Genomic DNA, 22,588 nt, shown 5'->3' with positions numbered 1-22,588 from the left:
GCTGAGAAAACAATGGGAAAGACATCAACAAGATACCCAAAACATCCGAAACCATGGTGGAACCAAAATTGCGAGGCAGCATTTAAAGCACAAAAGAAAGCATGGGGGATTTTTAGAAGATACCCCACTGCTGAAAATTTGATAGCTTTTAAAAAAGCAAAGGCAAACGCCAGAAAAATAAGAAGGCAAAGCCAAAGGGATTCTTGGAGGAAGTATGTTTCTAGCATAACATTTTCCACTAGCTCAAAAGCAGTCTGGGATAAAATCCATAAAATTAATGGGAAATATGCTTCTCACTCTGTGTCCATGCTGGAAAATAATAGCACAATAATCAGCGATATACAGGGTATTGCTGATTTACTGGGTGAAACATTTTCTGCTTCATCTAGCAATATTATGTATCCAAGGAATTTTCAAGCTTATAAAGCACAAAGAGAAAAACAAAATTTAAATTTTTGTTCTTCATTTAATGAGGAATATAATGTGCCATTCACCAGCACAGAACTACATACAGCGATTTCTCGCTCGGGGAATACTGCTGTAGGCCCGGATAAGATCCACTATACCGTGATTAAAAATCTGTCAATTATTCCCTTTTTAATCTTTTGAATCTGATTAACAGAATATGGATAGAACAAACTTTCCCTGACTCTTGGAGGCTATCTATCATTATTCTCATTCCCAAACCTGGTAAAGATCACAAGAATCCCTGTAATTACAGACCAATCTCTCTGACAAGTTGTCTCTGTAAACTTTTCGAGAGAATGGTAAACCGGCGTTTAATGTATCTCTTAGAGGAAAATAACTACTTTTCACCACATCAGAGTGGTTTTCGTAGGAACAGAAGTACCACTGATAACCTGGTAAACCTTGAAACATCTATACGCGAAGCGTTTGTTCGAAGACAGCACTTAGTGTCTGTGTTTTTTGACATAGAGAAGGCCTATGATCGCTGTTGGCGATACGGGATACTTCGTGATCTACACCAATTCGGATTGCGGGGTAATTTGCCAATTTTTATAAAAAACTTTTTACAGAATCGAAGATTCCAAGTTAGGATGGGCAACGCTTTATCTAGGCTCTTCACACAAGAAGAAGGTGTTCCTCAAGGTTCTATTTTGAGTGTGACTCTGTTCCTAATTAAAATTAACAGCATAGCTAACTGTCTCCCTACCAGTGTGAAACACTCTTTGTATGTAGATGACTTTCAGATCTCCTGTCAGTCTAGTAATATGAGTTTCATTGAGAGACAACTTCAAACTTCCCTAAATCGCATATATGATTGGTCCAAGACCAATGGGTTTACGTTTAATGCAGCGAAGACATCGTGCATCCACTTCTGCCGAAGGCGTGGTTTGCGCCCGGATACTGAAATTCACCTAAATGGCGATAAAATTCCAATGGTGAATGAGGCTAAGTTTTTGGGTGTTTATTTCGACCCAAAACTGACATTTTTGTTACATATGCGCAACCTGAAGAGTAGATGTTTAAAATCTCTAAACCTTTTAAAGGTACTATGCTGCTCATCCTGGGGAGCAGACAAAGTTTCTATGCTCAGGATTTATAGGGCCCTTGTCCGCTCTAAGCTGGATCACGATTGCATTGTTTATGGAACTGCGCGAGAATCTACTCTTCAGATGCTGGATCCAATCTACCACCAAGCACTACGTTTGTGCACTGGTGCTTTTCGAACTTCCCCTGTACAAAGTTTGTATGTGGATGCTTATGAGCCTCCACTATCTCTCAGGAGAGAACAGTTGTCTCTATTTTACTATATAAAACAGAAATCCAACTCTAAACCTTCAGTCAATTGTACAGTATTAGATACTCAGCTGAAAAGATTATTTGAAGCTCGCCCAAGCAGTGTCCCTCAATCGCCGTAAGAATGGAGAATGTGAGCAGCACGATTGACCTGAACACAGGCAACATTTCACAGCTAGAGGTCTGTAGCATATCTCCTTGGTCAACTCCTGTGATAAATGTTGACTTTAGCTTAAAGCAATTTCCAAAGGAATCCACTCCAGACTACGTTTACAGACAGCACTTTGCAGAAATTCAACATCGTGACAGGAATTTAATTTCTATTTCTACAGATGGATCTAAATCTGATGATTACGTTGGCTCAGCTTTCGTCTGCCAGGATGAAATTGTGGCAGAACAAATTGCATCGAATTATTCCATCTTTTCTGCAGAGTTGCATGCTATTTATTTAGCTTTAAAGTATATAAATAGGAAAGGTCATCGTTGCTGTGTCATATACACTGACTCAGTTAGTGCACTTCAGGCTTTGATCTCGTGTGAACCTAGTTCCCACTCCATAGTGACGAAAATTCATAAACTGTTTTGCCATCTTATTGCAAGTAATTTTTTTGTAAAATTTTCTTGGGTCCCAGGCCATGTAGGTATAAAAGGAAATGAAGAAGCGGACGCAGCTGCAAAGGCAGCTAGTCCTTTACAACATATAATGTTTATTGAAGGAGGTGATTTGAAGCTAGTTGTTAAAAACCGACTAGCAGAGCGATGGCAAAACATGTGGAATGCACAAATCCACAATAAACTACACGAGATCAAGTTGAATATAGAAAATTGGACACGTAATAAACAGTATGACAGGAGATCTGAAGTAATTCTTACTCGTTTGAGAATTGGGCATACTCGGTTGACTCATCAATACCTTTTGAAGGGTGAAGACCAGCCAGTATGCGAGCATTGCAACTGCTTTCTAAGTGTAAAACACATGCTTTGCAACTGCACAGCTTTTGATCAAAGTCATAGACAGCATTTTGGAAATGCAAGTCTGAGAGAGATTTTGGGCCAGAGGCCAAATCTTGACAAATTATTGAACTTTTTGAAAGTGAATAATATTTATAAACATGTTTAATTATTTATGTAGGTTATGTTTATATATATACCTTGTTGATTATTTATTTATTCATTTATGTATACATCTTGTTATTATTTATATATATATTGTTATCTGTGGTTTTGTTATTGATTAGTTTATTTATTTATATTGAACATCTTATATATATATATATTTATTTATTTATATATACCATTTGCCCTGGCGCAGCTTGGCCTGTATGGCCTTTGTGCCAATAAACTTTAACAAACTAACTATCTACTCCTCATTTAATGAGGAATATAATGTGCCATTTACGAACATAGAACTTCATACGGCTATCTGTCGCTTGGGGAATAGTGCTGTAGGCCCAGATAGAATCGATTACAGCATGATTAAAAATCTGTGAAACAATTCCCTTTGTAATTTTCTAAATCTGTTTAACAGAATATGGACAGAACATACTTTTACTGACTCTTGGAGGCTATCTATCATTGTTCCCATTCCTAAGCTAGGTAAAGATCACAAGAATCCCTGTAATTATAGACCAATCTCTCTGACAAGTTGTCTCTGTAAACTTTTTGAGAGAATGGTGAACAGACGTCTAATGTATCTCTTAGAGGAAAAGAACTACTTTTCACCACATCAGAGTGGTTTTCGTAGGAACAGAAGTACCACTGATAACTTAGTAAACCTCGAAACATCTATTCGCGAAGCGTTGGTTAGACGACAGCACTTCGTGTCTGTGTTTTTTGATATAGAGAAGGCTTATGATCGCTGTTGGGTTGCGGGGTAATTTGCCAAGTTTTATAAAAAACTTCCTACATAATCGAAGATTCCAAGTCAGGATGGGCAACACGTTATCTAGGCTCTTCACACAAGAAGAAGGCGTTCCTCAAGGTTTTATTTTGAGTGTGACTCTGTTTTTAATCAAAATCAACAGCATAGCTAACTGTCTCCCTCTCAGTGTGAAACACTCTCTGTATGTGGATGACTTTCAGATCTCCTGCCAGTCTAGTAATATGAGTTTCATCGAGAGACAAATGCAAACCTTCCTAAATCGCGTATATGATTGGTCCAAGATCAATGGCTTTACATTTAACGCAGCGAAGACATCATGCATTTACTTTTGTTGAAAGCGTGGTTTGCACTTGGATCCGGAAATTTACCTAAATGGGGATAAAATTCGAATGGTGAATGAAGCTAAGTTTTTGGGTGTTTTTTTTGACCAAAAACTGACATTCTTGCCACACTTGCGCAACTTAAAGAGTAGATGTCTAAAATCTCTAAACCTTTTAAAGCTACTATGCTGCTCATCTTGGGGAGCAGACAAAGTTTTTATGCTCAGGATTTATAGGGCTCTCGTCTGCTCTAAGCTGGACTACGGATGTGTTGTGTATGGCTCTGTGAGGGAATCTACTCTTCGGATGCTGGATCCAATTTACCATCAAGCATTCTGTCTGTGCACTGGTGCCTTCCGCACATTTTTTGTCCAAAGTCTGTACGTGGATGCTTATGAGCCTCCACTATTTCTCAGGAGAGAACAGTTGTCTCTTTTTTATTATTAAAATAGAAATCTCATACTAAACTTTCAGTTGAATTTATAGTATCGGATACTCAGCTGAAAAGGCTATTTGAAGCTAGCTGAAATAGTNAAATCGGAAAGTTGTATTTTGAATTTATTAAATCCTCAGTTAGACTTGATAATGATGAATTTAAAAAATGGTAACTGTCTAAAAATTTAAAACAATCTAAAGTATATGTAGTGTATTTTTCCATATTGATGGGAATAATTCTAAGAGAGGATATATATTTTTTAGAAATAACTTTTAAAATTAGATGCGAATTGTAACCAGAAAAATTATGAAGAACTACGGGAATAAAAGGTTTTAGATTTAAATTTAAATTACATCCCTGACACGCTACCTGTCGAAACCTTCCATTTAAATGATTATGATCAATTACGCTTACATCGTTAGGGGAAAACTTTTTTCCACAAATATTACATTTATCTCAATTAATAGAATTTGGAATTGTTCGAGGATCTAATGGAATATTAAGTTTTATTTCTTTAATAAGACGTTCCAATTGATGTTTTAAAGTTTCTAAAAAATTATCTATAACGTCTAACCCACAATAAAATTTAGAATAGATAATTGTTTCGTTTTTATCTAATACGACCATCGCATAACAAATAGGTTTATGAATTTGCGTAACGGTACTAAAGCTAGTATCTGTTGATTGCATCGCGTTAGAAACTGTTTCTGTTAAACATTCGAAGTCGCAATAAACAACAACAGGATGCTTAAGCATCTTATGAAAATCGTTAAATTTAAGAATGGAATTTTCGACTGTAGGTACCGATAGTCTTTGAAATTTGAAATTTGTACATATTTCTCTATGTAAATTTAAACTCGATTCGCGNCTGTACGTGGATGCTTATGAGCCTCCACTATTTCTCAGGAGAGAACAGTTGTCTCTTTTTTATTATTAAAATAGAAATCTCATACTAAACTTTCAGTTGAATTTATAGTATCGGATACTCAGCTGAAAAGGCTATTTGAAGCTAGCTGAAATAGTGTCTTTACATTCAACATAAGAATGGAGAATGTAAGCAGCACGATTGACATTAATTCAAGCAATATCTCACATGTTGAGGTTAATAGTATTTCATCTTGGTGAACCTTTGCGATAGATGTTGGTTTAAGCAGTTTCCAAAAGAAACCACGCCAGACTACGTCTATAGACATCACTTTGCAGAAATTCAGCATCGTAACAGGAATTTAATTTTTGTATACATTGATAGATCTAAATCGGTTGACTATGTTGGCCTAGCCTTTGTTTGCCAGGATGAAACTGTGGCAGAACAAATAGCACCGAATTCTTCCATCTTTTCTGCGGAGTTGCAGGCTATTTATTTAGCCTTAAAGTATATAAATTGGAAAGGTGATTGTTGCTGCGTGATTTACACTGACTCAGTTAGTGCACTTCAGGCTTCGATGTCGTATGAACTTAGTTCTCATTTTATAGTTATTAAAATTCAGAAACTAATTTGCCATTTTTTTGCAAGGAATTTCTCTATAAAATTTTATTGGGTCCCAGGCCATGTAGGTATAAGAGGAAACGAAGAAGCTGACACAGCTGCAAAGTCAGCAAGTCCTTCACAGCATACAATGCGTATTGAAGGAGGTGATTTGAAGGTGGTAGTTAAAAAACGACTAGCAGAGAGATAGCAAATTTTGTGGAACGCACAAATCGACAATAAACTATATGAGATCAAACCTTTAGTAGAGAATTGGACACATAACAGGCAGTATGATAGGAGATTTGAGGTTGTCCTTACTCGTTTGAGAATTGGACACATGACTGACTCATCTATACCTTTTGAAGGAAGATAACGAACCAGTATGTCAGTACAGTCGACCCTTCTATAACGTACGTTTCTATAACATAGCCAAAAAATTGTAGAAAATTTTGTATAACGCACCTCCTATAACGTCGTTTCGCAAGAAGATTGATAGAGTTTGGACCAATAGTGGATGAGCAGCCGAACTACTTACCTCCGATTTTGCGCCACGCTACGGAGCGGCTAAATTGAGTTTGCTATCGTCTGTTTAGTATTATAAATAAATTATATATAAATTAGGTACTGTATATATAATTATATATTAACTTAATCTATTGTAATATTATTATAATTATATATATGCTTTCTGCCGCCTGGTAACACGCTACGGAGATTTTAGGCTAGTAAGTTGAGTTTATTATCGTCTGTCAGTANAATTTAAAATCGACGATAGAGTTAGAGTTTCTAAAAAACGAAAAACTTTCACGAGAGGTTATTTACCCGGATGGAGTAAGGAAATTTTCATTATAAAAAAACAACATCCTACCAATCTAGTTACTTATGTCCTGAAAGATTATAACAACAACACGATTAAAGGACGCTTTTATAACGAAGAATTGCAGAAAGTAAAAAATGGATCATTTTTATGTAACTCTAATAAGCACCGCGAGTATGGATTTTTTTCCAAAAAATACTCAATCCTCCTTCACATCGAAAATTAATCCACCGATAAATTTAACAGGATCTTGGGAAGTGGGTTTATCCCAAATAATAATACCACGTTCGTGGTTTAATATCACTAGTGAAAATAACAAATACGTCATTACTACTAAGGAAATGAAATTGATTAAAATAAAAGCCGAAGATTTATCTACTCTAATTCCGTTACAACCTATGCAAGGAAACAACTCGAGTCATATATTCGAAAATATTACGAATAATTTGAAAGCTTTGAAAAAGGATCATTNTATCCGTCTGTCAGTATGTAAATTAGGTACCGTAAGTCTAATACAGCACTAATTTTATACATTTCTTGTGAAAGAAACACTTCTTATTCAACGTCCATAAAAATTATTCATATTAATGATGTCTCCAAAGGTCAAGTTATTTTTTTGCCAAAAATTTGTTATCAGAAATTGCGGCTGTCGTTTCGTGTGCTGTTCCGCGATGAAAACCAGCTTTAAGCAACGGCGTAGTCGAACGGTACACACTTGGTAAGTAATTCTATAATTTTTTGTTTATAGCATAGTTTATACAGATTATTCCCAAAAAATTATACGTATTTTGGAAATGTTGAGTGGAATTAGTCTAGAATCGGTTAATTTTATAGAAGAAAACCTTTCAAACAGCCTTAGTTTGTAAAGTTCCCACCTATTGGGCTGCGATTGGCTCATGTATTTAATCGTTCCTACAACATAATTTTTGGTTAGCGTGGAACGTATCTAAGCGTTATAGGGGGTCTACTGTACTGCAACTGTGCTGTAAGTGTTAAACACATATTTTGCAAATATGTTGCTTTCGATTAGATTCATAGACAGCATTTCGGAAATGCAAGCTTTAGAGACATTTTGGGTTAGAGGCCAAATCTGGATAATATACTGGACTTTCTGAAAGTCATTAATATGTATAGTGAAATATGATGATTTATTTATTGTATAGTTTTATTTACTTTGTGTTGCATATTTAAATTATTGTATATATTTTTTGTTGTTTATTTATTTATTATATTTTAGATTTTATATTATATTACCATTGGCTTTATAATGGTTAAACTGTTATGTATCGTTTGTGTATATATGTGTTTTTTTATTTACCTTATACGCCCAATCATACCACGTGCCATGGCGCATTATAGCCTGTATGGCTTTTGTGCCAATAAAAAATCAACCAATTGAACTGTCGCCTTTTTATAGCGTCAACATTGGACTCGATAACCAATTAGTGCTTACTGAACCGTAGCACTATGCAAATGTCGTGGCGTGATTCCCGGCCGACCAATTTGCCATCTCCTGCCGTAACATTATGCAAATTTGTGATTCCTAACCCATAGTCTTATGCAAATTATGCCGTGTGGCGTAATTGTCGGCTGACCAATCAGTGGATGTACTTTCAAAAAGCCAACGGCCACTTTCATCCATCTGTCGATGACCATTACGACTAAAAAAAACTTTGCTAGGTCTTACTTTCAGGGGGAGGTATTATATTTTGCAATTCAGCGAAATCTGTGCTAGGTCTCATTTTCGGGGAAACACGGTAATACTGATACCTTAGATTGTTTTGTGGATTCTGACTGGGCAGGAGATATTCTAGACAGGAAATCTATTACAGGTTTTATAATTAGATTGATTGGAAATCCAAAAAGCAGAATAGTGTAACAGTTTTTTGCATTTACTGAGTACAGTATATTGCATTATCAGAAGCTGTAACAGAAATAAATTTTTTAATTTGTCTAATAAATGAGGTTTTTATTAAAGTTTGTAAACGAATTAATGTATATGAAGACAACTCAGGTGTAGTAGCCGTTGTGAAATATGGAAAGTTTACAAAAAACTCAAAACATATTGAAGTTTATTATCATTTTGTGCATGAGAATGTTAAGAAAGGAAAAATTGAAGTTGTAAAAATAAATACATCACCAAACGATCGCCTAAATATCGGGCTATAATATGGCTAATTAAATGATTGGAATAAAGTAATTTGACACTAGAGGTAGACGTTAGGCGCCATCTCTTAATTAAATTAATAATTACAATTAAATAAATAAATCAATAAATAAATTTAGAATCTTCTGGAATAAAAGAACTGGCCCGGGGCGGGACTCGAACCCGCAGCCTCCGCTTGCCGTGCGGCGCGCTTACCAGTTACGCTACCCAGACCCTCGAGCTAGTCTTCGCTTCCAGAAGTATATTAGATTTAGATATAACCTTACTTGGTTAAATACATCACTGACTGGGGACGACTCCTTCGCCCACGGCCATAGCGGCACTCAGCCAGCTAACGCAACACCCGGCGAGGTATATATATATATATAAATCAACAACTCATAGCCCGAGTAGTAAATACATCACCAAACGATCNATACCTCGCCGGGTGTTGCGTTAGCTGGCTGAGTGCCGCTATGGCCGTGGGCGAAGGAGTCGTCCCCAGTCAGTGATGTATTTAACCAAGTAAGGTTATATCTAAATCTAATATACTTCTGGAAGCGAAGACTAGCTCGAGGGTCTGGGTAGCGTAACTGGTAAGCGCGCCGCACGGCAAGCGGAGGCTGCGGGTTCGAGTCCCGCCCCGGGCCAGTTCTTTTATTCCAGAAGATTCTAAATTTATTTATTTGATTTATTTATTTAATTGTAATTATTAATTTAATTAACAGATGGCGCCTAACGTCTACCTCTAGTGTCAAATTACTTTATTCCAATCATTTAATTAGCCATATTATAGCCCGATATTTAGGCGATCGTTTGGTGATGTATTTACTACTCGGGCTATGAGTTGTTGATAGTTGTAAAAATAGTCAGAAAATAATAATCCTGATATATTAACAAAGACATTATGAAATATCAAATTTATTAAATATAGAGAGATGCTAAATGTAAAAGAATAGAATATAAGATGTGTGAGATTAAGATAAGTTGTTAATAGAGCTTCCAAGTTAAATACAAGAAAAGTAACAGCTAACATTTTTTAGTGTTACAATATAAATGTAAGGATGCATGTTAATTATTGTACATTTATATCTGGCAACACTTGTAAAGTTGTTACTTGTCAGAGTTTCGTTGGTTATAAATAAGTTCTGTTAGTAATTAAAGTTGGGTATTAAAAGAATAAAACGAAAAGTTAATGCTTTGTTCACTTCATATCTGTTAAGACAAGAAATAAAGTATATTAGTTCATTATATTAGTTGATAGCATTACAAAGTTTTAATTTGAAACATGTTTGATATAATGTTCGATAATTTCACAACGAATAAACGTACTAGCTAAGAGAAAAAGTTCGTTCTTGGTCTTAAGCTTTACTCAGGTGCGCAGTCAGCTTATCACTTACCGTGTCAGATCCTTTTATTTGTTAACAAAACGTTTTGAGATGGACCGGTCCGGTTTGGGCCATAATAGGGATTAGGAAAATTATTCAGAGGAGCTTATTTCCACCTTAAACGTCTGCTGTAGGCTGACAATACTAATTGATGATTGCTTCTGTTGCCTGTGTAGCGTCAGCTGTTTTTATTTTAAAATTGTAAAATTGTAGCCACTGATTATCATAAATTTTAATTATTTTTTTAATTTTCATACTTTCCTTTATTTATAACGTTATATTTACGTTTATTTTCCTGTAATTAAATACAATACAGCTTTAACCATGCGTGAGTCGTTAGGAATGGTTCCCTTACTTGAGTCGCATAGTTTTTTCAAACCCAGTGTTTTTAATATGAAATAAATCAATTTTATCTATCGCATAAAGAAAATAAGCTTAATGCAGGGTGTGGCTGACAAGAAAGTCCAATCAAGTAAGTAGAACACAGTGTGGCTAACATCTTATAACAAATTACTTTATATATCAATAAAAGAGCAAAAATTAAAATAGGAAAATCCAGGTAAAACTGGAACTGACTCATATGAGGACAAAAACACTCAATTTGTAATGAGTGTCACTAGTAAATACACTCTTATAAATTGCACATCTCATCTACCAACGTCCAAGATGCTGATGGATAAGAGATCTTCAGCATCTTTTAGTTACGAAGATTCTGATGATTTATCCAAATATGGAATAATTATACATAATTTAAATAAAAAGTCTATTATCTTGGAATATTAATGATAGTAATCCATCATTTTTTAAAAAGAATTTATTAATTTGAATAGAATTAAACATTGACAAAGATTAAGTTCTATTACAACGATGAACTGAATAAAATTGCTTATAAAATGATGCAAAAATAGTTTTAAATTTCAAATTTTCATATAATTACGTTGAAGGGGATCATTTTTCTTTAAGTATAATAAGAATTATTTAATTAAATGATTTTATTTATTGATTTTTTTACGTCTTTTTTTCTTAGATAAAGAACTTTTCTGAATGAAATTACTTCTCATAATTAGATTTAATGATGATGACGACTATACGTTTACACTTCATAAAGTATGAAAGTTGATACACTAAGTTCCATAAAATGAACTGACCTCTTACTGAATTACATTTATTGAGAACCAATTGCATTGCTGAGATTTTTATCATTATTATTAGAAATAACAAGACAAATCCCATTTTATATGTAAGAAACCTATTTTAAATGGTTAATTGGTCTAAAAACATGCCTTAAAATAATAAATAATTATATAAAGTAGTCCAAAAGTTAGTTCACATGGATGTAAGATAGATTTAAGATGCTGCACTTGATCAAATTTTATTAATTAATTCTTTAATTTGCGAGATATTCATAAATATTTTGTCCGAAAATTAAGATAATTTAAGCACAAATACAGAATTAAAACCACACAAAGTGAGAATCAAGGAATAAAGAATGGACAAGTCTCTGGAACTGTGTATCTGGCAATTTGAATCTGATAACATGGATTCAGTCACGTATATCGGTAATTTGAGCCTGGTAGCCTAGTTTCGCGGGTTCAGTCACGTTTACAATTTGAACCAAGTTACACGGGGAGAGGTATCAGAACCTTGTCCAATTGCCCGCTCTGTCCATGGCTTGATTCACCCGTTCAGGCATACTTGCCACAAGAGTTTGGCAAAGTATACCCTCATGGAGCTTTTCCCAACGAAATTTGACTGTCTGCCAAAGTTCATCGGGAGTCGCCGCCTGGATGGGTTCGTGAGAGATTGCGGCCCAAAGGTGCTCTATCGGGTTCAGGTCTGCATTTCTCCCCGGCCATTGCATGTCTATTAAAGTATTTTGGGCTCTCACCCACTGTCGTGACCCGTGCTGTATGAATTGGAGACCAGTCGTGGACGAACCACATGCGAGCATCCCCGTATACAGCCCTCACCGAAGGAATAAGCCCCTCTTGTAATATTTTAACATATTGCAGGGCGTTCAAATGGCCGTCAATTCGGATCAGCTCCCCACCTGAAACAGAAAAATTAAATAAAGTTGTGATTTATAAAATGAACATGCTGATATGTTTTCATGTTCATGTAATTATTTTCAATGTTAAATGTAAGTTTCGTATTTCACTGTCTGTTAGAATTATGATATAAATACACAAACACGAAATTGAAAACTCGCCTATGGAAAAACGACCACTTCTTTGGGTGCGCCTTATGTATTCAGGATTATACCGTGTTGATGGTGGTCGGCGCACCCATAAGACCCCGCTATTTTTACTACAAAATACTTTTTCATCAGTGAATATCATGTTTTTCCAATCGGACGCGTACTACCGACTGACTATACTGTTTGGCAAAACCTAACTGATAGAATTGATTTCCAATCGTTACATTTTGCTTTTTAGCTGCCCGCCGTTTATACAGCTTAAATTTCCTTAGCCTATTAATAAAAGAAATATATATATATATATATTATCTCTGTTTCCTACATTTCTTTATATGAAATAACATGTTAATAAAGTTTTATTTCTGGAAATTCATTTTATCAAAATACAGTATATATATTTCGTTGGAAGTTTGATTATTATAATACAAATGTTACATACCTGCGTTTCACCGTATCCACACACACGTTGAGATTTAATTCACATCTGTGTTTTCTGGTCGTTTTAAAACGGTTCTGCTGACTGCTTAATTTTAGACTTTCATCTTCTTCCGGGGTTGTAAGTCGCGGTCGACCCGTCTTCTTCTTCGGCGACAGAGAACCCGTGTCGTTATATTGTCACACGCTCTTCGAAATAACTCGAGTAGATATTTTTAAAGATTGGGCTATTTCTTCTAATGTTCTCCCTTCATTTCTATGTTTAATGATAAGCTCTCTGTCTTTTGATAATGGTTTAGCCATTTTGCTTTGGCAGAGATTCCAGTATTGCTGCAGTATTTATATCATTTCAGTCCATAAGTTCACGCCCATTTTTATGATATTGCGATAGTTAGACTGATGACATAGACTGTCGATTTTTCTGGGTTGGTCGGACCACTCGCATGATTTACAGAAGTCGCACCTACTTTTTCTGACACGAGCCAATTAGGAATATTAATTTTGTATAACCAATCAGATGATAGCAGGAGGTTTAAATTAGATTTGTCGATACATGGTCCTCTAAAATTTCATATCTATTTTAATTTTCTCTCCTTTATTATAATTTCTCGAGAAATAAAGGATATATAAAGTAAAAAAATAAAAAAAATTTCCAGGACAAATTATGACATTTATATAGAAAATATATTTCATCTTGACTATACATACATAGATGAGTCTTTGTCCACTTCCCCTCGATGTGGGTTCCTGTCCGTGGTGAGGGGACCTCCCAGAGATGGTCTAGAAATTCCTCTTCACCATCCCTGGGATCTGAACGCCCACCCACGTGTTTGCCGTGCGTGGTGTCCCGTATGCCGGAAAGGGGGATCCTGGTAGTTGAGGGGCAACATAACGTCCCCAACACACTGCTTTGGCCCCTGCTTCGGATAAACGGGAGGCTCAANATATTCTTCCAACTTAGAAAAGGGCTTAGAACTCGTTCTGCATAACTCGTAAAGAAAAAATCTTTAAACTCGTATTTATCTCCCATTTCTACACTTTTGTACATTATTACTTTTAAGCTAATCACAAATCGTACTCTATAATCATTCCCGAAGTTCGTAATTACGTTAAAAATTTCAGATTTTATATCTCTAAAAAAAAATGGCTGGATCGATATATTCGAGATCGCTTTTACGATAGCATTCTAAAAAATTTCGGAAGCCTGATTCTACCAGCAAAAACATTTTAAATTTTACCTGACGAATTAATGTTTTTTAGACGATTTCTTCATATAAGAGAGATGCCGAACTAGTCGATTTCTTCATATACGAGAGATATACGATGATTTCTTCATATTTTGAGAGAGAGAGNGAAGGGGCATCGAAAATGGGTGTGGTTTCGACTCCTATGAGAGTTTCTGGGATGGTAATTATCTAGAAATCGGTCGAGAGATTCTGCGATTTTGCACGATTTTAGCCCCTGCTCGACGTCTTTCCCTCAAAATCATGAGAGTTTCTGGAATAAAAGTTATAAACCCTCACGAAGTTAACCAAATTATCCCAGAGTCTCTCATATATATACTACTAATATTTACAGTCTACAAGTCTGAGATATGCTTCAGAATCTGTTAAATTCATGTAATCTCTACAGTAGGTGATCAGTTAATGAACAGTTTGGACTGCAAACAAATTGGACAATGAACACTTTCACAAAAGATTTTTATGTTTGGACAATAAACACATGCTCAAATAACAGACACCTCACAGAACAAACACAAGGAGTGATGTAAAATGATGAATAGTGATTGGTCTTCCCTTGTCTCCAGGTGACAATTCGAAACCTTTCAGAGCATGGGAAAACATCAACAACAATGCTCAACCTGATACTGATTGAATATTATTCCTTTGAACTTTGAAACTCTCCCTTGTAATTTCAGCCTTTTGTTTACCTTTCTGAAAGAAAGAATTTTTTATAGTTGTAAGAACGCCGATTGGGGGGAGATTTTTATTCCCTACCGTTGGGATGGTCTAAGGTCTTAGCGTATGTGGGTGGCGGTTTTTTTAGGCAGCAAAGACAAGTGTTTACAAAGGTAAACCGTTTATTCCGGACGATAATGCTTACATAATTTTTGTTGGCAAAGGTTCTTAAGTTCAGAACTTCGGGTTGTCTTCGTAAGTTGTTTTCGGTGTCGATCTGGTCCTACGCTGGAGGGGCCCCGTGACTGCGTCAAGTGAGAAGTTCGAGATCTGCAGTGACAGCACACAAAAGATGAAAAAAAAGCATGACAGCTGTCGACAAACGAACACAACAGGTAGTCTAGGTGGAAAAGTCTTAGAGGAAGTCTTAGTGGAAGTCCCGATGTCCTTGAATTTTGCGTTTTTATAGGATTTTTGCGATCGGCTCCTTGTCAATTGGATAGATCTTACATCACCGTTTTCCAATTGGTCATCCACCTGTCTCCAGGTGTAAATGGAGCTTCGTTAAGTTCGTGGAAAAGGTCGGTTGGAGATGGTTTATCCGACACCATCTTTTCGAATCTGATCGTTTAATTGTTAACTATGACACCTTCGCTCATCTAGACATTTTTTTTATCTAGTTTCGTTTTGCTTTCTAAACTGAGTCTTAACTTTTAATATTTTAAATTTCTTCTTTTATATCTAAAATTTTGTTTTCCCGTCAACTTTTGATGAGCGTCGACGTCAAAGTCGGGTGTCGCCGATTCGACACTTATAATTTGCTTTCCTGACGATTTAACATAACAAATTTTTACATATCTTTCCTTTTTTGGGGGGGGCTATTTCCAGGGCCTCACATAGTCTTCCTGAGACTGTAGGGCACTCATTAAGTTTTGTATTGGTTTTTATTTTCGAAAGATGAGAGTTTAACTGTCCCATCAGATATTCGTTAATGTTTTTAACACTAAATTTTGAATTGCTTCCCAGTCTCACATTTACATAATTTTTTTGTGTTCTAGTTGATTTCTGTTCTCTGAATTTTGTAAGTGTTTTACTGAACTTTTTATTTCAAAAATAAATTGATAATATTATAGAACCCTAAAAGAGTGGAGTGTCAAGAACTATGCTCATCATAGAAACCAAGCAAGAGATAATAGCCAAGGTATAGAGTGGGCAGAAGATGTCTGATGTTTCTAGGCAATATGGCTTGAATAGGTCTACAGTAGGCACTTAGCTAAGAAAGATATAATTAAGAAGACTCAAGCAGTTAAAGGAGTAACAAAAATTACATTTGAGAAACAAAGATGTGCCATCCATGAAAAAATGAAGAGATTGCTTTTAGTTTGGTTAAAAGAAAGGGAAATGAAAAGAGATGCAATTAGTATGACTATCATTCAAGAGAAAGCTAGAGAAATTTTTGAAGTGCATGCCAATCCATACCTACATCATGAAAGTTGAGAAAAATATTCCTGGGCATAAACCTATGAAAGAATGATTGATGTTACTTTTGGGAGCTAATGCTAGTGGTGATATGAAGCTTGTCTATCACTCTGAGAACCTTAGAGCATTCAAAAAAAAATTCCATAATTGAAGAAAGATGCCAATGATGTGAAGATCGAATAAAAGAGCATAGGTCACACAGACTCTTTTCAAAGAATGGCTGTTTGAAGTTTGTGCTCTAGACATCAAGGATTACCTTCAGACCAATGAATTGCCATTGAAAGCACTATATCTTCTAACCTAATTACCAGAGTTAATGAACACCCTCGTACACACTCGACAAATCTTTATCTTCGGTAATGCTTAAATTTCAGGAACAGACGGGAAGATGTATAAACTCTAAAGACGGCAATGCGCTATCATATGCATGATGCTACATATGAAAAGAGCAAGAAGTCGCCAACACTCCATAGCATGCGCATATGTTCCAATTTATTTTAAAACTCAGCAGTTGAAGTTGTTCCAAAAAAGTCATTCTAAGTTTGGAATTCCATTTTCCAATTTAACTTGAAGTAGACCTCAGGTGAGGCCAAAAACATTTGTTTCCAAAATTTAAACATTACCAGAGATAAATGTTTGTCAAGTGTGTACAAGGGCATTGAAAGCACTGTTGCTATTGGACAATGCACCAGGACACCCAAAAAACCTTGAAGATAATTTACTGGAAGATTTCCCTGGCTGACAGTTCAGTTTCTGCCTCTGAATACCACTTTTTCAGTTTAGCCAATGGATCAGGATGCTATTGCAGATTTCAAGAAATTGTATATTCAAGCACTGTTTTGTTGGTGTTTTAAAGCATTCCAGTTCTCAATGATGACATTAAAAACATTCTGGAAAGAAAAATTTGATATTCTTGAAGTTATCCGGCTCATTCAAAAGGCATGGTCAGAAGTCACTTAACGACAGTTGAATTCTGCTTGACAAAAGCTGTGTCCCTCCTGCATTCAGGGAGACTCAGATGATTATCCCGAAATTGTGACAACTGCTAGAGATCTTGAATTGGAGGTGAATGAAGATGACATTGAAGAGCTCATAATGGAAACTGATCTGATGACAGAAAAACTCCAAGGACTCTTAAATGAAGAACACCAAGAAATTCAGCGAGATATGTTTTCTTCTGAAAAATAAGAAGACAAAAGAGGACCAGTGCTGACATTAACTACTAAAGATTTTTGAAGAAGTGGGAGGATGTCAAAACAATGGTTTTAGAATGGTATCCAAACCAGGTTGAGGTTAATAGGCTTGAGGATCTCTACAATTACAATGCTTTTAATTACTTCTGAAAAATCCCAAAAAAGAGAGAGAAGCGATCGACATTAGACAGATTCTTTAACTCCCACAAACAGAAAAAATATGACTAATAAAAATGCAAGACTGCATATATATGTGTTTTTATTATTATATATAAATAAACGTAGTAAAAAGTATATATTTTTTATTTTTGGGGTCTCCAGATTGGGAACTCCAAAGTCGATGGTAAATCAATAATTGGTTAATGAACAACTCAGATAGCGAACAAAGTCTTGGAACTGATTATGTTCATTAGCCAATCAACCACTGTATATAGCGTAGGTATACGAGGGAGGACCCAAAATAACCGAACTGAAAGTGCATTTGTAGACGTAGTAGAGAGTTCTCCAGTTACATGGGGTTAGTAGAGACCTTCACAAAACAGCTGTGCAAACGGTGTCAGTTTGTAGGTTTATGTTTGAGCATAGTGTTGTGTTTCTTTTACTGTTATTTTGTTCTGCCTGCGAAGTTCTGGGTGTTCTTCAACATCTAAAAATGATGAAAACGTTGAAAAAATCTGCCAAAAAAGTGTTAAGATGTCTGCGAGAGGATGTGCGAAGGAAACGTCCGGAACTTTGGCAAGCAGGTGACTGGTTCCTTCATCACGACAACGCCCCTGCACACACGGCCTTATGAGTGACCCACTATTTGGCCTCTCGGGGATGGCCTGTCATTCCCTACTCTCCGTATTCACCAGACCTAGCCCCGTGTGACTTTTTTCTGTTTCCAAGAATGAAGAAAAATCTAAAAGGGAAACGTTTTGATGATGTGGAGGCAGTAAAAACAGCTTTGCTAAGGGCATTGGACGATATCAAGGTTGAAGAGTTCCAGAGATGCTTCAAACATTGGGGAAAAAGATTTCACAAGTGCATCGCATTTAATGGAGAGTACTTTGAAGGTGACTGAAGAAATTTTGTAAAAAAGTTAATAAATAAAGTTTTTAAAGTTTTCCCCCCCCACGTACTTAATTTAGCTTCTGGAAGTGATGTAAACGTAATATATCAGAAATATTTGATTAAATATTAGTCACTGCTAGTTTTAAATTAGTTTTGATGTGTCTGTTAGGCGATTTCTTATTTTAATTTTTACTAAATTCATTGTGGAAAAACTATTCACATACAGAAGTTGTAGAAAATAACATTTGAATTCATTGCTGTGCCTTAAGCTGGGAAATTGATATATTTATTCATATTTTATGCAATGTGGGCCGTGGGTGCCCATCCCTGGCTTATGCTACGTAAGAGTAAAGATGCTATGCTTTTGCATACTTTTAGTTTTTTTTATAAGTATTAAACTTTTCTTATAATCGTTTAAAAATAGTATTCATATCTTCAAACAACACTTTACATACTTTACAGACACATAATTCATGTTTTTATTGTGCAAAAATTCACTTTATAAGTAAAAACATCACGAATAAAATACAAAATATTAAATTTATGTACTTCTGGTTAGCTAAACTTTTGAGCACTCATATAAGATAGGAATATGGAAGATTATTTATAACATTTATATCGAAAAATATTATTATTTGCTGTTTTTATATATTTATTAATACATAGTGTTTATTTTATATATTTTCAGGTGACATTTCTAAAAATTAGAATTTTAATTTTAAAAATTACTTATTTATCATGTCAAATTTTTATGACTAGATTTATTATATTGATAATATTTGTTTATATTGTTTATTTAGATGGTGGTTTAGAAGAACTTATTGATGAGCTTAACAGTGGAAAAGTTATGTATGCTTTTTGCAAAGTAATAGATCAGAATACAAGTTTACCAAAATTTGTTTTGATTAATTGGGTAAGTAACATTATTTAAGAACATTATTTAATATTTTTACATTTTGAAATGACAGCAAAATTGATGACAACTAAAGAAAATATTTTTATTAATCCATTACAGTAGAGCCTCATTTATCCGAAAGCCGGTTATCTGAAACATTGGTTAACCGAAAGCATTCCAGTCAGCAAATTTAAATTTTCGCTAGTGCTGTGGCACTGCAATCTTTGGCTATATTTAATATTTTTTTGTTGGTATATGTGTTTTAGCTGGCAGCACTGGCACTTTTGTGTGGTGTTTTTCTGAGGACTGGGTGTCGTGTTGAATCGAACGTTTTTGATACTAAATTAACTTCTAAAGTATAATTTTTTTTGTTTTTATATTTTTTAATTTATTTATTTTGTTTGTAAAAAATAAAGAAATAATTTTTAATGATACAATAGTCACGATTATTATTTTAAAAAGTTTACATTAGGCTTAACATCAATGAAAATTCAATGCCAAAGCGACACGCAACAGAGAAAAATTTTAACATGGGATAGGTTAATATATTTTTTCGTACATAATCGGTTATTTGAAAAATAAGTTATCCGAACAATTCCAGTCACCAATTGATTCGGATAAATGACACTCTACTGTATTTATAACTTTATTTCAAAGTATAAAGGGGATATTCTCCAAATATGAGAATTTAACAGATTATTAATTATTCTACATCATGATAAAGAATAACTACTAATCTGTTGAATTCTAATACTCAGAGTAAAAGTATAATTTCTGTATCAAATTTTATTTTTCTTACATTTACCTAAACATGGTGGTAAACTTTTTCTCTCTACAATCCAAGAACTTGAGATATGATGTATTTTCAGCTAGACAGTATTTTGCCATACTGGAGTTCACTTATGCACAAGTCTTTCATTAGGCATTTTCCAGATCAATGGATTAGTTATGGTTTCATACTTTAACCATGTAGATCACTGGTCATCAAACCTTATTTTTTTTTTCTTTTGTCTATAAGTACATGTATAAACAACTCAATTTTTTAATTGTAGTTGTTTATAATGACGCTTCAATTTTTAAACTCGTACATCATAACAGAAAAATATCAGATATTGTTTTTAGTGATTCTGCATCTATTTGGACTCTAGAGCAATGGAAAAAATCTTAGAGTGATAAGTATACAGTGTTCAAGTTCACTAATCAATGTTGGGTTTTGAAAATGCTTTTACTGGCATTATATCAGCTATTTATCACAATACATTGTTCCAGCAACAAAGTTAGAAGAAGGTATTATATTTTTGTTTCAGGTTATTTACAGGGTGTGCAAATATGTGACTGGAATCCTTGAGTTTATAGAATAAAAACAAGCATATTAATTACATTGTGCAAATTAATAAAAAATGTTTCTGGTAATATTTACCTTTATTAAAACACACATTAAAATTTAAATATTTTGTTTAATGTTCAGACAATTATTACAGACTTTTACTTCTTTTACTGATAGTGCAGATTAATTTTAAAAATTAACATTGATTGTTTAGGTGAAGAATTACAAAATGCAACAGGAAAGAGGACATTGTAATATGCCAGGGAATCAAACTAAGTCCCAAATATAACATATAGCAATATCAATTGTCATTTTTAAATTTTAAAACAGCTTTATTAATTATGTAGTATTATGAATTTGAGAAAAAAGTCTGTAATACTTTTAATAATTTAACATTGAAATTTTTTTGAAATATTTTAACTCTATATTCTTTACTTGTTTGCTGTAAACTGCATTCAGATGTTATTTCTTTGAGTATTTTAACTCTCTCTGAATTTCTCATAATTACCATTTACACTCTCAATTTGAGGACAGGTGTTAATGAAATGCTAAAAAAATGATAACAAAGTATGAAAAATGATAAATAATTTTAATTTAAATTATATTATTTATCATTTATTATTTTAATGATTTTGTTTGCATAAAAAATAATTTTTGATTTTTTTCCAGTTTATTAATATTTTATAAAGTTCAAGAAATTTATTAAGGAATAAATTTAAGAAATAATTGCTTTTTTTCAAAGCCATGTAGATTTATGGATTAATAACAAGATAAACTACTTTAATGTATCATAATAAAACATTTGATTTTTAATTTTAATAATTCAGTGATTATAAAAATATGTAACTGTTAATTAGAAAAATACACTATTGTGCTTCTTTAACTAATTAAAAAGATGAAGAAGCAATAGTGTATGTGCATAGTAAGTCAAGTGCTGTTTTATTTTGTCAATGTGCCATACTGTAAGAGACATGAGGGTCAGGGAAAGTTGTGAAAGTTAAACAAATTTGAATAAGAACCCTGTATTTATAATAATAAACATCTTCAGTGCTGTGTTATACATTTAGTTTAGATAACTCATTACTCATACATTATCAATTTAAAGAAAATGAAATTTTATATAACATATTCCAGCATAACTATGCTTTGTTTCATAGACTCAACATTGTATGCATTTGGCTTGAAGAAAATGGAATTAAAGACTTAAATGATTGTTCAGAACTAACAACTATTTTTGAGAAAGACTGTTAGTCTGTCTGAAAGAGAGTTTCTATTAACAAATAAATGAAAGATTGTAGTCATGTAAATTTAATTATATTACTAAAAAGCCATTAAATTAAAATATAAGTTATTGTTATATGAACATAGGTGGTCCTTATTATTCAAATATTCACTAGTCACATCCCTGCACTTCTATGGTTGAACAATTAAAGAATTATACATAAAAATTTTCTACACATGAGTCTATGAAAAGTATATAACAAATATAGATGATGAACAGAAAACCACTTGAAATAATACAGATTTTATTTATGATGAGTTGTCAATGTTGCCAACTTGCCATAAATAAATTGAAGTTCACTGTTTTAGTCTCACTTTAAGAAATTGATGAAGAAACAGTTATAGCTAAATGGAAATATTGCAGAAGCATTTTGGAAGCAATTTAATGTTTTGAATAATGTTAAAATTTTTGGCAAAGCTTGGCAGATTTTTACTCCTTATTTAATGAATGTATTGGAAAAATTTATATGGATTATTTATAAAAGATGCTGTGTATTCATTTGAAACATTTGATGTTAATGAAATGAACACTGATTTTGTAATTGTAACACTTATGCAAGAAGTGTAGGATTTCCAAAAGTTGAAGAAAATTAAGATTTGCTGAAATCTTTT

General features: G+C 34.0%; 2 protein-coding genes across 2 annotated transcripts in view; both read left to right on the top strand.

The window, feature by feature from the left end:
- Nucleotides 1-1,880: 1,880 nt before the first annotated feature.
- Nucleotides 1,881-11,001, top strand: LOC111625321. The gene is made up of 3 exons (XM_023368447.1): nucleotides 1,881-2,868; nucleotides 6,851-7,169; nucleotides 10,768-11,001. Exons 1-3 carry the CDS (start codon nucleotides 1,886-1,888, stop codon nucleotides 10,999-11,001), a joined length of 1,536 nt encoding a protein of 511 aa, XP_023224215.1. The 5' UTR covers nucleotides 1,881-1,885.
- A 7,308-nt stretch (nucleotides 11,002-18,309) lies between these two features.
- The window catches only part of LOC111625320 (drebrin-like protein), a 37,164-nt gene continuing 32,885 nt past the window's right edge, over nucleotides 18,310-22,588 (top strand). Inside the window, exons 1-2 of the mRNA XM_023368446.1 lie at nucleotides 18,310-18,464; nucleotides 19,230-19,386. Of these exons, the coding sequence (XP_023224214.1) occupies nucleotides 18,310-18,464; nucleotides 19,230-19,386 (312 nt within the window). The remainder of the gene's footprint in view (nucleotides 18,465-19,229; nucleotides 19,387-22,588) is intronic.

Source organism: Centruroides sculpturatus, unplaced genomic scaffold (genome assembly GCF_000671375.1).
Source record: "Centruroides sculpturatus isolate CEXI.00-Female unplaced genomic scaffold, Cexi_2.0 scaffold428, whole genome shotgun sequence".
Classification (NCBI taxonomy): Eukaryota; Metazoa; Arthropoda; class Arachnida; order Scorpiones; family Buthidae; genus Centruroides; species Centruroides sculpturatus.
Note: the sequence above shows the minus strand (reverse complement) of the source record. Positions and strands in the feature narration are given on the sequence as shown.